This window comes from Carassius auratus, unplaced genomic scaffold (genome assembly GCF_003368295.1).
Source record: "Carassius auratus strain Wakin unplaced genomic scaffold, ASM336829v1 scaf_tig00215565, whole genome shotgun sequence".
NCBI lineage: Eukaryota > Metazoa > Chordata > Actinopteri > Cypriniformes > Cyprinidae > Carassius > Carassius auratus.
The window spans coordinates 899,843-917,288 of record NW_020528142.1 but is presented as its reverse complement, the minus strand read 5'-3'; the positions used below and the strand labels follow the sequence as shown (position 1 = coordinate 917,288).

Below are 17,446 nucleotides of genomic sequence, written 5' to 3'. Positions count from 1 at the left end.
TTAGTGGAGGAGTGGTTGGGAGGTGTTTACCTTCTTACACTTGTGTGTTTACTGTGGCGGTTTGGTGGTTTCAGGCAAGGAGGAAAATGTAGGAGGGGGCGCTCTGGCTCGACTAGCTGGGCAGGAAGAGGGTGAGGTGCTATGGAAGTATTTGCATCCTGTAGGTCAGGTTGACCAGGCTTATTGTACTATAATATAGACTGTTTCATATGACTGTACTTAGTAACATGCAACTTTGAATGACAGCAGGGCAACCATTACTCCCAGTGCTGCCGGATCCATTAAAGCAGCCAAAAGGCCAAAAACGGTGACCCCCTCAGGAACTCAGTCTAAAATATCTCTGATTTATAGCCTCTGAGAGAAGAGAAAGAAATGGGGTCTGTTTTCCAGGCCAATCAGTCAGTCATTCCATGTTCTGCCTCTGTGTATTTGCTCTTGGGTCTGTCAGGGTCATTCCATGTCTCAATCATTTGAAGAGAACACCCAACACATACAGAACAATCCTCTGTAATGTTAGTATATGGGTCCCCTTTAATGATGTCTTTGGAACACCAGCTTCTACTGTTATGGGAATGTTATTTGTAGGTTTTTCTGTTTATAGCCAAACTAACATTGAATGGAAGTTTTGTGTGTGTGTGTGAGCGTGCGTGTGTGTGTGTGTGTGTGTGTGTGTGTAAACACAAGGAAGGTTCATTTTAATTTTAAAGTTTCACTTTTAATCAATGTTGAAGAGATATTTTCATTGCAATATACTCTCTTAATATAGAACATATACATAAATGATAAAAAAAACAGCCTACATATGTGAACATGGATCTCAAAACCATTTGCATGACACACTGGTATATTTCTAGCAATAGCCAACTATACATTGTATGAGTCAAAATTATAGATTTTTCTTTTATACCAAAAATCATTAGGATATTAAGTAAAGATCATGTTCCATGAAGATATTTACTAAATGTCCTACTGTAAATATATCACAACTTAACACAACACAACACAAATAGTAGTACAGTATGCATAGCTAAGGACATAATTTAGACAACTTTAAAGGCGATTTTCTCAATATATTTTTTTTGCACCCTCATATTCCAGATTTTCAAATAGTTGTATCTCAACCAAATATTGTCATATCAAACAAACTATACATCAATGGAAAGCTTATTTATTCAGCTTTCAGATGTATAAATCTTAATTGAAAAAAAAAATCCCATTTCCAAAATTACTTTACCATTGTGACTAGTTTTGTGGTCAAGCATTATATGTATTTCACGAGTTCACCCTTACATCTAATCTGAAGGCAAATAGTAGGCATATTTTGGCGTGCTGTCCTGGGGAGGGGTCCGGGCCCGGAGCATGGCCCGAACCCAAATAACTCCCCCTATCCCTAATTTGGGATAAATAGATTAGAAGTGAGGAGTTGGGGTGGAGGAGGGTTGCCGAAAAACTGTCGTGGGACAGGAGGTAGGAAGACTGGATATATATACGCTTGCGTGCTATTTAAGATGATTAGCTAAACGAGATGCACCTGTGCCAAATTGGATGATTATCTGATCGTGCTTCTCCCGAACTTTGTTAATAAAACCACATGTAAAAAAAACTAATCAGAACAAAACAAAAGCAAGGTAAAATAAAACTTTCCCTCATATACCATCCACAACTTATCATTGTGGCCAGATGTGATTGGTTCTAGTTAAAACATCTTAATGGATGGATTTGTTTATTTAAAATTATTTTAAATAATTTTTGCTTCACACACAAGAATTGAATGGACTGGATTACTTGTGGATTATTGTGGTTTTTATCAACTGCTATAAATAATATACTGAACATTAACTTGACAACTGGAGTTGTGTTAGTGTTTCAATGCATAAATTCACAGGTTGGACATTTAGACTAATGAGGACAGGACTCAGTTGATTGCCAGACCTGTAGTAATGCCACAAACAGATTTCACAATCAGCTCTGAAAATAAACACTGCATTTTCCCTCAAGGTACATGCAAACAATGCAGGCCTGTTGGTGTTATGTGTGGATAAAATACCTGTAGGCAATAATATCCCTAACCACTTGCAGCTTAATTTTGTACATCTGATTCCATATTAAAGTCATGCACAGGTGAGTTAAGTTACATAGCACCCAGTTTGTAATAGGACAGCACAGCACAGCAGAGTGATCTCAAATGCAATGCAAAACCTGGCAATGCAGCAGACACCTAAATGATGCCAGGTGCATGATACTGGAGCCCGTTCAGGTGTAAAATACAGGCAGAAATTATAGCTTTTATGGACTTGAGGATTTACTTGATGACCTCTAGCTGAGTTTCCCAGGATCGCACACGGAAAATATATATTTCATCAGCAGCTAACATATTTCGGCATATTGACATGTTCTGGCTACCACAAGTTTTTCTATGCATTATCAAATTGACGTTTCTCCACAGATCTCCATACATTCATTGTTGTGCTGCATTTCAGGCAGCGCTTATTTTTGTTTACATTGTATAAACATGCTAGCTGGGACGTCTGAAACTCTAGTGCTTTAAATTAACAGTACAAGCCACTCATTTATTTACATGTCCCTACTTGTTTTTATTTCTAGTTCATTGGAATATACAAGCACCAGATGAAAACCCAATGTTGGCTAAATGCTGAAATGTAAACCTCATCCACATTCACCACTATGAACAAAGTTATCAAGCCAAAGCAGAGAAGAGAAATCAGGCTAGACAAGCCCCCCCATTCTCAAAAACTCATCCGCTGACTGGAGATGTTTCTAGTGATTTCATGGTGATTCACTGTTAGCGCACATGTTATTTTTACCAGGTCGCTCTTGGGATTGTGCAGCGGTTGCAGATGGCTATGGTACAATCTGTTGCAATCCAGGTTACAGGGAAATCCTCATTACAGCTGGAAACAGATAAATGGTGCAACATTTTACAGCATAAACTCCATGGTAGCATGTCAGAGAAAGCAGCGGTAGAGAAAGAAGAGGTAATAAAGTCCAGATGCAAAAGTAATTTGACCTTAGATCTTCCAGAAAAAGAGAAGAGGTGATAAGAATGCATATATATATATATATATATATATATATATATATATATATATATATATATATATATGGCTTAGGTTAAAACACAAGGGAAGGAGGCCACATGCTGTATGAAGACAAAGGATATGCTGGATTTAGCTCCACAGCTTGTTTTTGATCCTTCCCATCCGATGACTGAAGATTATGGTTCCATTATGGAGCTACAGGGGGGTTTTATGGAATGAGAAACAGTGAAAAATCACACGCACACTTTTGGCAGACACAGACATAAGGACTAGGATGGAAGCAGAGGTGATTTATTATATTTACAGTGTCAAGCTGAAACAGTGGGCGGATACCAGGTGGAGTTGGGCCAATCACATTGCTCCTGTGTATGCATCCACTGAGGTCAAAGGCCTTAAAGACCACTGATCTCCAACCGAGGTCATTCATACACCACTTTCTCCACCTTATACTGCATTTAAGGAGGCAGGTTGGATGAGACATAAGTGGAATCCATTAATCCAGGTGTACATTGTCACTGATGTAACTTTTATCGAACTGCATACATGTAGCACCAGTTTTTTAATCGTCCATATCCAGATTAATGTGTTGTATTTCCTTGTTCAAAGTCTTCGATATTGTTGGGTAACTTGCGCAAAGTTCTTGGATTGTCAACAAGCAATGCTTCCAGCATAGAAAAAACATGTCTTTGCCAGCTTGCACTGTCATTTTGATAGAATTTAATCTGGTGCATACATTTGGTAGTCAAAACTGAATACATTTGAATCATGTGCAGTATTATTTTAATAAGATAGTCCAGCTTATAAATAAGTTAACAATATATCATACAACTTTATACTTTATTTTACGGGACTTAACATGATACAAAAATATTGCTCACAGTGTATTTTTTTTTTCGAAATGAATGCTATGAACCAGGGAGTTTCAAAACATTTCATGGCAATAAATTATATAATCATTATCTGACAAATACGAATAGACGATTCAATTAAAACAATGGCAAAACATGGCTCCAGCCTTTAGAAATCTCTCTCGGTCCTTGATAGCTCACCCCATGTTTGATATGTGGGGTTGAATGTGGACATTTCTTGCCTCCCGTTACTCGACGCTAGTCGACATGACTAGCACATGTGAGTCAGATAAGCAGCAGCCAAACACAGCACTGCTCTAAATGCCAGCGTGTCCGTTAGCATTCAGCGCCACCTGCGCTTAGTTGTGTTTAGTTCAGTCTCCCCCAGTATTTAGGTATACAGCGACACAGTTCTTCACTGAAATACTCATCATCATTACATCCTCTTTTCTTAGGGTCCATGTTACACGGCGGCCTGACACAACTAAGACAAAGAGAGAGGAAAAAATTGGTATTACTATCTGATATCATCACTGTAGCATTTAAGTGCAGCATCTTGTAAAGAACTATTAAAATACAAAAAATCAACACCATTCACAGTATTACTTATATGAAATTGATGAATATGAAAAAATATATTTGAAAAATAATAAAATTATGGAACTTATAGAAACATATTGCAATTCTCTGACACTTTGAAAATAGAGGCTGTGAATTAATATAAACTCTATTGTGAGACAATATAGGAAAAATAAACAACTCCTAACACTTAAATATATATAAATATAACCTTAATGTTAATTTCAACATTTAAAAATACATTTTTTAAAACAAATTTTGCATCTGTAACATTACTTAATACGCTATGAACAATGAACAACTGTATATTGTAATATTTATTGTTTTACATAAAGATGAATAAATGCTGTAAAAAAATAAATTGCTTATTGTTAGTTCATGTTTGCAAATACATTAAATGATGCTAATAAATTAGACCCTTATTGTAAAGCGTTACCCCACAAACCTTAGACTCTACCATAGACACTCGATTCCTGCTGTTCTATGCTGCTAAATAAAGCATAAATCACCTAAAATGAAGTAATGGTACAAGGCCTTGGGGCTGAAAACTGAAACTAATAGATTTTTTTTTTTTTTTTTTTGTATCAGTTGCACAGGTCAGAGAGGGAAAGAGCATGAAAAGCCATGTCATATGAAACTTTTAGCTAAGGTTTAATTCAATACCGTTTAGGAAACCAAGCATTTATTTTCCCTCACTGTTATATATTTTCAGTGCATGGATTTTGGGAGATATAATTAAATAAGAATGGGAAATGACTTGAGTTAATTACATTAAAATTAAATTAAAATATCAAAATGATGACTAAAATTAAAAGGAATTGTAGTGGCTGTCCTATCAACATATTTAATTTAGTAAAGTGAGGGAGAACTAGCAACATGCACTCAACCAGTGGTGTCAGTTTGGGATATTTTGTCCCTCCAACAGCAGACTGGTATGACACTCTCTCAGTATCTGAAAAGACAATCATTTTACATCTGACAAATAACAGCGAACTCTATTCTCACCTGCACGTGGCCGGGTGGAACCGCCTTCCTTTTAAGAAGCACTTGTTAGGGGACTCTGTGCATTCACACACACACTTGGTGCGGTTGAGAGGCTGACTACTGGGACACACCTTGGCGCAGGTGCACTGACAGGTGTCCTTGTTGAAGCTCTGTTGAGGCCTGCAGGAAGAGGGCTTTGCTTTACACACACACTGACAGGTGTTCTTGTCCAGGTAGTGGTGCGGTCCACAGCCTGCTGTTCGCAGCTCTTTTCGGCAAACGCACTGACAAGTCTCCTCGTCCAGCTCTTTGTTGGGCCCGCAGAAGTCTTCATCAAATTCTGCAGATGGAGAGAAGAAGAGAAATAAAGAAGTCTTATTTTTACATTTGTGAGGAAATCTTTTGTCAATGCTATGGAATTCCTGGCTGATTCCCAGAGCGTTACACAAGTAAAGAACAATGTCCAGCATGCACATTTGTCAGACATGATAAACCGTTCAGCAATACAAGCTTTTCTACCCAGCATTCCTTATGCTACCCCCAAAGGCCTAACCAGATGTTTTTCTTTACAACTTGATGAAAACATTACATTCGGTGGCTAATTCAACTCTACTACAGTATATTTCTTCCTTTGTTTTGGAGTGTACAAAAATGGCCTAAGAACTTGGCTGAAGAGAGAAAGTGAATTGCTGTCATAAGTGTTTTTATTTTCTAATGATTAAGCAAATCGTGGCAATATTATAAAGAATCATAGTTATGTAGTAGTAGTTTAGAAACAGCCATATAAAGTTTTTGTTAGCATGTTGTTGCTATACATAACCTTGAAAAACAGACAAAATTATTTTATGCAAGTTATATTATTTTAACCAGAATGATGTGTGATTGTGGTTTGCTGTTGCTTTTTCAAGACATTTCTCTTGGGAAACTGCTCAGTTACGGTAAATACAAAACTATATTTGGTTTTCACTGGAAAGGTACCATACTGGTCTGGTTTTGTCAGAAAAACCACACTTAAAAAAAAAATTCCTTCACAACAATTTTGTTTTTTATAAATATGTCACTGCGGATTCAGCTCACATATATATGATTTCACACATTGTATTCCCTATGAGAGGAATGGGGTTTGCTTCACTTACCATATACTTGAGATTCAAGTCTATATTTATATTGATTAGAATAACACTGAGAGTACATTTCTGCAGGTGTTGGATTTAGATAGTTGTTTTGAAACACGTTTATTCAGTTTTATCCAGATGAATCAATGTTTTTTATTAGAATAATAGGAGATTGTAGGTTGGATAAATAATTTGCTTCACAGGACTCGAGCATTTTGGGCAACTGCTTTTTTGGGGGGTGGGGGGCAATGATATGACACTTTTTCTGGTTCTTAATTTTGAATGTAAAAATACATTAAAAACTGCATTTTATACTTAAAATGAATATGCTTTTTCCCCGATGAATAATATATTTGTAGTTTTTCATAAAATTCATTTAGATTTTGTTATAAATTCATATAAAATTCATTTAGATTTTGGCATAAAGTTAAACATGGATGATACAACTGTTTTGATATAATGAAGAAAAAAGAACTGAACTGTTATAAGATGTAAAGCTATTATTGTTATTACAACATGTAATAACAATAATAGCTTTGGTAAATAATTATGTTGTTACCTTCAAAAATGTGCGTAATTTTTTTATATACAAAGAGTAAACAATGTATTATTATCCTACTTTTAAAATCAATAAATGTAAACATGTTCAGAAAATGTTTTTTAATATTATTATTATTATTATTATTATCTTGGACACCCTTCTTTATCATTGACACTTGAACAATCAAGCCAACAAAAAAATAAAATAAAAAAAGGAAAAGAATCCATTCACACCATACTAATACAGTACGGAAGAAAATACTTCATGCTGCAAAATGTTGCTTCACAAGCACCAAACAAAATCCAGCCAAAGTTGGATGCTCTGACAGCAGTCAGTGTTTTTGCAATGTTGCTCTGTCATGCTCAAGCCACATAACTGCTTTCAAAGCATTTCAGCTATATTTTTGTGCCTCAAAGGACATACAGAACAGACTTGGGGATTATGTGTAGAGAGAGAAAGTAGTAGTGGTGAAAAATGACTCTTTATATCAGTATAGCATCAGTTCATCTTAAGTAACCTCCCACTGAAGGTGAGGAAGCTTGTGCTACCTTTGAACATTTATATATTTGAGAGGGAACATATGAAATTACACAACTGGAAAGAGGTGAGTCCAAAGTGTTTAGGTATTAGTAGCTAAATTAAGCTGACCCACAAGATAATGTGTTATTACGTTATGTAGTATAAAGCTTTTCTGTCACAGACCTCGCCAAGTAAAAGGTGACGTGGGATATTTCCATGAAGCAACTGAAAAGAATAACAATCCTGACACATTCCTCCTAGTGTGTCTGCTTTAGCAAAGATTCATTTCACTCCCCAACCGCTTCAGTGGAGCTGAATGGAAATCTATTATTCCATTTCAGTATGACAGTCAACAAAATTGGCCAGCTTGCTAAAGCAACATAACCATCCACACCAAATCAACCTGTCTTTTTAAATTTAATACAGTGCCCCAATATGTGTGCAGCTGTTTTATCTGCACTCACACATGCACTATGTATTTATGCCCATTTTAGCCTTAGGGTCTTCTGACTGCACAGCTCATGCATTCTTATGCTGTGTGCATAAACCAACAGACTGCTGTATCCACATTAGGATTTGACCTGTCATATTTACTAAGCATAAGGAAGACAAGTATGTCACTACCATCATTCCGAACCTGATTTTCATCATGCTCCACTTGAACAAAAACTCAGGTTTGAGATCAGATAGAAGGGTGAGAATGAGCAATTATCCCATTTTAACGGAGCACACTTTGCTGGGGATGTTTTTGTTTGGCTTGAATGATTGCCACAAAGCTGAAAGCAGCTATTATGGCAGCTTTCCTCTCGGCAGAAACTCTGCTGTGTTTTTGTAGGCTTTGTTTTGTTGACATGTGGTCAGGGTTGTTGATTGCAGAGTTTCGCTCTGTGATTGCGCTCTGCCTTCATGACAAACTATTTCCTTAATTCCAGAGTGGACACTGATGTTGCACTTTCACCTCCCATTGTAAGAACAGCGTATTTATTCATTTTTAGTCACTGCATGTTTTGGCATATTAATACCAACTATTTGTTTGTTTGTATTTAAAATAATATGCATTAAATAAATAATGCAATTTCTGCTTTTATTCCTGCGTTTTAACAGCATATCAATACCGATTATTTATTTATTATCATATAAATAATAAACAAGGTGTAAAGAAATATATTTCCGCTTTAGTTACTGCATTTGGAACAAGCACATAATACCAGTCATAGCTATTTAATAACTAATTAAATAAATAAATATGCTGTTCTAAATGCAACTGAAGCAAATGTATTTATCCATTCTTATTTATGCTTTAGTTACTGCATAAAAGTCAAATGTAATAAAATGTAATAAAATGAACTGTTTTAGATTAGATATACAGCATTTCTTCGTAAATAATGCCCCAGTTAACATAAAGGTCTGTTATTATTTAGTTTTTTCTAAGGTGGCTGACGGATTCACTCAATAGAAATGGGTTTTGCTCAGCAAGAACAAAAATTTGAAGGAACACTGATTACATGCAAAGCCCAATTTTCCAAAACATACTAAACTGCTTCAAATCATTTCAGCGTGACTCATGATATCTGAGAATACAGACTTAAATCAGCATGCCAAAACCGTTAATATCATAATTCTACAAACTTTTTTTTCTAGTATATGGATATATTTCTGTAGTGGTGATTGTCTGCCAAGTTGTGTTCTAATATTACTGAATGAATTCAATTAACATTCATCAAAAACGTTAGTAGAGAAAACAAGTTCTCTCATTGGTGGGGTCCCTCTTTCAGTGTAAGTTTGTTTCTGTGTCATACAGTCGTGCTCAAAACACAGCATTGTAAGGCTGTAAACATGTGCATTAGCACTTACCAGAATGTGGTTTTGAAAAAAGGGTGTCGGGCAGTAGCACACATCTGCATAAGCGATTGCTCCAGCTGTGATTCTCTGGGCATGTTTTATTTGCCACATGACATCTGTAGAGGAAATAAGTGATTAGCAGGGAGACAGATGGCAGCGTGGGTAAAAAAAAAAAAAAAAAAAAGGCAAAATAATTCAAGTGTCAATTCAACAAGCAATGATTCACATAAGAAATGCTAGCTGTTGTTACACAGAAACTGATTTCTATTCATAAGAGGATGGTAGAATTTCATAGACACATTTCTTTTGATCACAGGCTGTGTGTCGTAACCTCACTGCAAATTAGCCTGTTTGCAGTCTTTGATTCAATAATAAAAACCCAAACTTTCAAAGAGGACATGGAAGGTGACCTCACTGACTACAAATATATTTCAGTCTGATCACTGACTTTATTTCTTAAGTAAACACACCTCTAAGGAACTGTCCTGAAAAAGCACAACATTTGATACTGTGTTCTTGGTTTGGCCTCACTCTGTCGATGAAGAGTCAAAGTTGTTTCAGACAGAAGGAAGAAGGGAGTGATGCTATCAGACTCTCTTGCTGTCCTGCTAACCAGTTGCACATGGTGTAGTTGGCATGGTGGTCTTACTGAATGAAGCAGAAGCACACTACAGTCCTTTAAATCATGAACAGTATGGATCAGATTCTTACAAATAGCTTATTCAGATGCCAAAAATATTGCAATATATTTTAAGAACTCAAAATGTTCTGAAGTAACAAACAAAAATGTATTTTTGTTTAAAGTGTTCATGTGGATTTTGCCATTTTGCCAGCTAACACATATAACCGGAAACAACTGAAGCAATATTTTTTCAAACAGGACGTTTTTCCATGAAACGAGACATGGTGAAAGGACACTCATATGAAGTGATTAAACATGTTTTGCATGCAGTGAAACAGATTTTTATCGCATTACGTTATAGATGTGCCAGGCATGTAGGAGTCGAATTTGCCAGAAATGGCATGTTTCAATACTTTCTGATACACAGGTCCCAATATAGCTATTGTATTTATTTTAATGTTGTGCAATATACCAAGTATTGTTCTTCATTTCTGCAATTCAGTACGATTTCTTAAACTTTTAACCTCAAAGGGCATATTGCACATGCCTTTTCTTCCCAGGAACAGTGAAAATAATTTAATAAAATAAAACTTATAATTTCAAAGGAGTGCATTTTGTTATAAATTAATTAATAAAACATTAAAATAAAAAATAGCAATACTTAAATATAAATGTATGAATGAGTACATCAATTCAAAATTAGGATCAACAACCAACTGGCACATCTTTTTTTTTTTTTTTTTTTCATTTATTTCCAACTCCAATACTGCCTACTATGAGGATCCAAACTGAAGTCACAGATGAGCTCAAACTCATCTTCTTGTCTGCTCCATTGTCCATCTATCTTCTCATGGCCTCAGATTGTAAGTCCAGGCTGCAGCTACTGGGCAGAGAAATCACAGGCTTCACCCAAGATAAACTTTACTCTGGCTTCTCTTTTGTGAAGTGATATGAATCTGCGAAATTGGAAAATGTGTGTTACGCTAAGAGTGGATCGACACTGGTGTGAAGTGTTTCTTTGCTTTACCATTAAGTGTGGACTGCAAATCGTCTGGGATTTGATATTGCCTGCAGGCAAGAAAAATGATATGGAGCAACATATCGAGAAGAGTCCGGTTCTATTAAAGTGTGTGAGGAGGTCATTTCTAAAGCCGCTTTAAATTTCAAGGCATCTTTTCCATTTGCATTGAGTTTGATCAGTGTATATGCTTATGGTTTTAAACATCTGCAATGCATTTACATATATCCACAGCTGCAAGGCATTTATAAACTTCAACAATGTGTGGCCTAAGGAAATTTAGTTTTAATTACGACTTCATCCGTAGATTATTTGACTATCGATGTTGGGAGTCAAGCCATAAAACATAGATTCTAGCATGCAATATATTTTTATTATTAGTAAGTACATCAATAAATCTAAGAAACTGATGTAAGAGTAACACTATGTAGTTAAACTGCCACCATCCATACAGTCCAGTGAAACTGAAAGGCCAAGAGCAATGATTTTCCTGACCCCTAGAAAGACTCAGGCCAGTAAAAATGTCATGTAGTGGCACACTCTGAAGAGAAGCTCGCGAGAGTTCTGGGAAAACTACAAACAAACAATGATGTGTATAAGATGCCTTTCTCTCATATTTAAACAAATAGACTGTGCATAGTTTCAGCATGGGGAACTGATAACTAACATGTTAAAAATGTTTAGCCTAAACATTAAAGGGGGGGTGAAATGCTTGTTTTCACTCAATATCATGTTAATCTTGAGTACCTATAGAGTAGTACTGCATCCTTCATAACTCCAAAAAGTATTTAGTTTTATTATATTCATAAGAGAAAGATAGTCTGTACCGATTTTTCCCGGAAAAACACGAGCGCCTGGAGGCGTGACATGTGGGCGGAGCTAAAGAATCACAAGCGCCAGTTGCGTTGAGAGCGTTTGGAAGCTGTGACAGCTGTGAAGGCTGAAACTGAACGAGAGCAGCAGCAGCAAGGACTCGCTCCGAGCGGGGCTCGAACCCGGGTCTCCGATGGGAGGCGGACGCACTAACAAGGAGGCAGAGATATTTTAAGCAGTTTTACTCACCGCCTGTGGTTCCAACACACAATCGTGACACTTTTTCGTTGGGATTGCATCATCCTTAAGAAATAAACGATACGCAAATCCGTCGTCAAACTGGGCTTTGTTTGTAAAACAAGCATTTTAGAAATGCTGGAACAAACACAAACATTTGCACAACTCCGTTGATGCTCTGTAAAAATAAACTCCATCCACTGGTCCCTTAATGCTGTTTCTCTTTTGGTAATCTGTGCAGGGTTGTCTTGCCCTGGCAACCAAAAACACACTCCTTTTGTGACTTTTCGCGACGCTCTCGCTCTGATCAGTGATTGTCTGTGCACAGCCTCTCTCTGCTCTGCTATACGGGAGCGCGCGCTCTTCCGGCAAACATGCCCTCAGGATCCATATAAGGAAATTCCGCTCCATCTAACGTCACACAGAGACATACTCGAAAAAAACTTTCTGAAATTTGTGACAAACCGGAAGGAGTATTTTTGGAACAAAAATACTCCTTCAAACGTACAAACATTGTCCATGTTTAGCATGGGAATCCAACTCTTTAACAGTGTAAAAAACTCAGTATGCATGAAATAGCATTTCACCCCCCCCCCCCCCCTTTAAGAAAAAAAAAAATGCCTCAGACATCTTTGACATGTCAGTCGTTATTACTAATGTCACTGATTTGGATACAATTCAAACACAATAACACAAAAGCTGAGATTTTATTCGGTAGAATATGTGATAAATATAACAGTATTGTTGATACAGTACATATTATAGTAGGGAGATTATTTTAAATTATAAAGCCTTAAAAATGTATAAGTTATTTTAATATTATATAATCACATTATCCAAAACAGCCAAACACAATTTAAATATTTAATTAACTACATTAAAACTGCTTCTGTGTATTTATCATGTTACAATCCATCATGCACTTTAAGGCCACAAAACTCTCGACTTTTGGTAGTATCAAGGATATCAAGGTCTTCAAGGTAGGAGGTAAAGCAATACAAATTACATCTGATAATATGCACCTATTGTATATTAAGTTTTAACAATTGAGGAAATTTTTAAATGAAAGAAAGTTGTTGTTTTTCTTTTACACTTAAATATTGTGGGGGGTTTTTTGTCGATATGTATTTTTGTCCTTCTATTGTTTGTGAAATGCATGTTGAAACTCACTGAAAAAGAATTTCCCGAAAGGGATAAATAAAGTAGCCTACTACTACCTACTACTACTAGAGCGTTTTTACTTTTGGCTGCTAAAATCTGGCCAACCTTCCTGATATTGTTGTGGCTCAGACACACACTCCTGGTTTAAATCTAAATTAAAGACACATTTCTTTAGCCAAACATTCACATACAGTAATGCAGCACATAACCTTGTAATATAGTTCTATCAGATCAAATGAACATTATTTATTCTCTATTTGCTTTTCTGTTTCTACATCAGGATGTAAATAAAGTTCATGCCAGCACCAATTTTGGATCCAACCTGTCATGAAGATTTAGATGACCCCAACACCTGTAAAGAGATGATGCCATCCCCCAACCAACAAAAAACTTCCAACTCTTTCAGATATTGTAATCAGTACGATCACATGATTTAGCCAATGCTTTAATGTTTCACTGTTTCTGCCTAAACAAATATGTAACGTTAACCAACTGCAGGATTTGTATGACCTCCATTTCTTTCATATAGACACATCATATTGACACAGTAAACTGTGAAATACTACTATATATAACATTCAGTAATTGCTTTGTGGCTCACATACAAAAAAGGTAAGGTGACGTTACGCCTAGAACCAAATTTAGATTCTACTGTGGGTTAACTTTGAACACTGCCAATCACAAAGTCAAATTTAGACCTTCAGACCCCTCTCTCACCAAGTCTATCCTAAAGGAAATACCACTCATGAACAAGTCCTTGGAGAGCAACTTTTTTTTCTGAAAGAAATAAAAAAAGGATGTGGAAGTGAATGATACGGTTGGGGCCATTCAGACCCATGCTATTTATTACTGTGTCACCTCCCTTTCTCCCTCCCTTTGTCTTTACCACCCTCCACTCTCTCCTCCTCTCTGTTTTTGAGAGTTTAAGTGGCTCGGGCATAATGTCAGGTCCCCAGGCAGACTTGGCTTAAGAGTCATCCAGCAAAAAACCAGGCTCAGATGTGGGTTTCCCCTCTAGATCAGAGAGACAGAAGACTTCACAGTCTGCCCTCAACCTTTGCACTGGAAGACATGTGTGTCTGTGTGCAAGAGTGCAAATGTGTGTGTTTGTGTGTTCAGTCTTACACCCTGCTGAGAACTGACACGGATGTAACAGCTCCAATTACAGGTCCACTATCATTAACCTCTCCTGGCTAAAAGGTGACAGGTCAGGACCAGTTAGCATGACCCAAGGCTGGATCAGGTCCACCGAAGAAGCATTCTCTTGCATAGATCAAGCCTCCTGTCTGGCTGTCCATGAAATCACTGCTTTTGCACCTAGACAGCATGGGTGATATATTACCCATTCAGAACTGTTTGTCACTTAAGGAACACTCACTCATTTTCCAACTCCCTTAGAGTTAAACAGTTGAGTTTTATCGTTTTCATATCTATTCAGCCAATCTCCGCGTCTGGCGGTAGTACTTTTAACTTAGCTTAGCATAGATCATTGTATCTGATTCGTTAGCATCTCGCTCAAAAATGACCAAAGAGTTTCTATATTTTCCTATTTAAAACGTGACTCTTCTGTAGTTACATCGTGTACTAAGACCGATGGAAAATTAAAAGATGCAATTTTCTAGGCCGATATGGCGAGGAACTACTCTCTCATTCAAGGAACTTTTGTGCGATGATATTTCCTAGCGGGAACTATTTTCAGGTGTTTCATAATATCACTGCGCCTGCTACTCCTACGGCTAATAATAATAATTCTTAAATGCTAAAAATTTATTTAGGCATCAGAACACTAAAATATACAGGATGAAAAATGGATATTCATTTGGAAATTTGCTAAATATTTAAAAGTGCTTTTATATGATTAAATTAATTAATTAAATGACAATTAGATTATGGCAAGATAATCTAATATGTAAAAATAGGGGTCATTAATTAACAATTAACTATCCATTATTCCTGAAACAAACAAATAAATAATAATATAATAAATAATAAATACTAAGTGTGGAAAGAAAACTGAAAATTAACCTCTTTTGACCATCCAACAATTTGCATGAGACAACAATGACAAAAATATGTGACCCTGTCTGTGAGAACCCAGCTTTTTTGTGTGATTTAGTGTTTTCTACATAAAATCATCCTTCATTAACTTGTAAAGAACATTCTGTGAAACAACCTTCACATCTTTAATATTGACAATAGTCAAATTAATTGTTGAAATCTAATTTTGATGCTTGTTATCTCATAATTAGATTTTGAGACTTTAGTCTGCATGGATTTCACAGACAGGGTCACATATATGTATTGCACATTTATCCATTTATTCACCTTTTGCAATCTTCTATGAGAAGATACTCAGACAATATTGTGCAATTTCTACATCAAAGTTGAGAAATGTTGAATGCCAACAACTAAATTAATTTGAGTCAAATACACTAGAATATCGGAATGTCTGAAGATGATGAAAACTTTAGCAATCACTGAATAAGCTTGTTTACGGCAACAGAAGCAACAGTAGGTGTAACTGACGCAAGGTGTTGAGATTGCACCCCTACTGAACACCACGTGTGTTATGTGTTTGACGACAGAACAAGTATTTTTGACACAATCCATTGTAAACACCATTACATGTCAGTCCGCTCTGCATTCTTAACTTCAAACATACCATGCAAGCTAATCAAACAGATGGCGGCATAATTAGTTTTGCGGGTGTTTACTTAGAAAAAGGGAAACAGGTTGTTGAATATCAGAACCGTGAAATAAAGCAAATTGCAGACTATGCCCGAAAAGGTTCAGTGGTAAACTACACATGCACAGGGTTCTCAATGTGTTTTCAATTACCATATGCTCAGTGACACAAGACAACACATTCCTGAGAACAGGGGGGCTGGGGGGAGTTAAAAAGGACTTATGATATGGTCCACGCGAGGTGGAAGACGACCTACTGGATGACTAACATGTGCACTTGCACCTTGCGTAAAGCAAAACAGACGACTCCATTTAGTCTAGCAAGGTGTCAGGAAGATAATATATAAGCTAGGATAACTCGGAGAACATGCATCTGATACGACTACACTGGCATAGAGACAAATCAGCATTCCCACCTTTACAGTAACTCAACAAACCCATATGTTGTTTGTTACACAGAGCTGATTCATTCTTTGCTGGGGGCTGTCTGAAGAGGTCCGCAGCTCAACTGATTTACATTTAAAATTCTAAAGAGGATATAAATATCCTTTTCCATATATGTTAATGTAAACTATGCTACAAGGGATAGTCAGCCTGCACTTTGAATAACATTAAACTGCCGAAACGAAGGTTGGCTGTTAAAACAAAAACATATTTCACCCACAACCTCTTCACTCTGTATTTCTCAGTGCTGAAAACACTACTTATCATACCTACAATAATGGACTGCTAAATGTTCCAGAAATAAAAAACTGTGCAAGAGATTGAAATCAGTTGCTGTAACCGGGAGATCTTCAGATCAACAGAAGAAAGGCATTATTGGTATGAAGGTAATTTTATATCAAGATAAAAGTATGCATTATCGCAATACTGTTATTTTTGCAGGAAAATCATTCTAATGATGTTTTGCATAGGGAATAATTGATGACAGGCCAATGGATATTTAGAAAAAATAATGCACACCAGAGGTAGTAATGCAGGCATGACACGGAACAAAGTAATGTGGTTCTTTTGCTGTTGTAGGTTATAAGGATCTTTAAAATGACTGAAATAATCTTACAAAGTCATTAAGTAAACCTGCCAGGAACCACTTTACATGTGGGTTTTCCTAAAAACATAACTGCATGCCTTAGAACGTTCATCAACCAATCAGATTCCAAGCCAAGCATTCAACATCCCCCAGAGTAAAAGCATTATAATGGTGTAATTACTATACCCCAGTGAATTACATTTTGTTAAAATATTCCATTTATACCAAATATGATCATTATATACTGTACATTTTTTTAAACACTAGGTCACAAACCACAAAAGCAGATTATTTACACCAAATGAAGCCAGTTTTTACATCACATCATGAAACAATTGATCTAAAACAAACTGAAAACAAACTGAATACATAATGATTATGACTGGACGAGCC

At 36.4% G+C, this 17,446-nt stretch overlaps 1 protein-coding gene across 1 annotated transcript in view; it reads right to left on the bottom strand.

Moving 5' to 3' along the window:
- Window positions 1–3,329: 3,329 nt before the first annotated feature.
- The window catches only part of LOC113094989 (vascular endothelial growth factor C-like), a 34,931-nt gene continuing 20,814 nt past the window's right edge, over window positions 3,330–17,446 (bottom strand). Inside the window, exons 5-7 of the mRNA XM_026260575.1 lie at window positions 9,500–9,603; window positions 5,492–5,810; window positions 3,330–4,391 (exon numbers count right to left, since the gene is read on the bottom strand). Coding sequence (XP_026116360.1) covers window positions 4,277–4,391; window positions 5,492–5,810; window positions 9,500–9,603 — 538 coding nt within the window. The 3' untranslated portion in view covers window positions 3,330–4,276. The remainder of the gene's footprint in view (window positions 4,392–5,491; window positions 5,811–9,499; window positions 9,604–17,446) is intronic.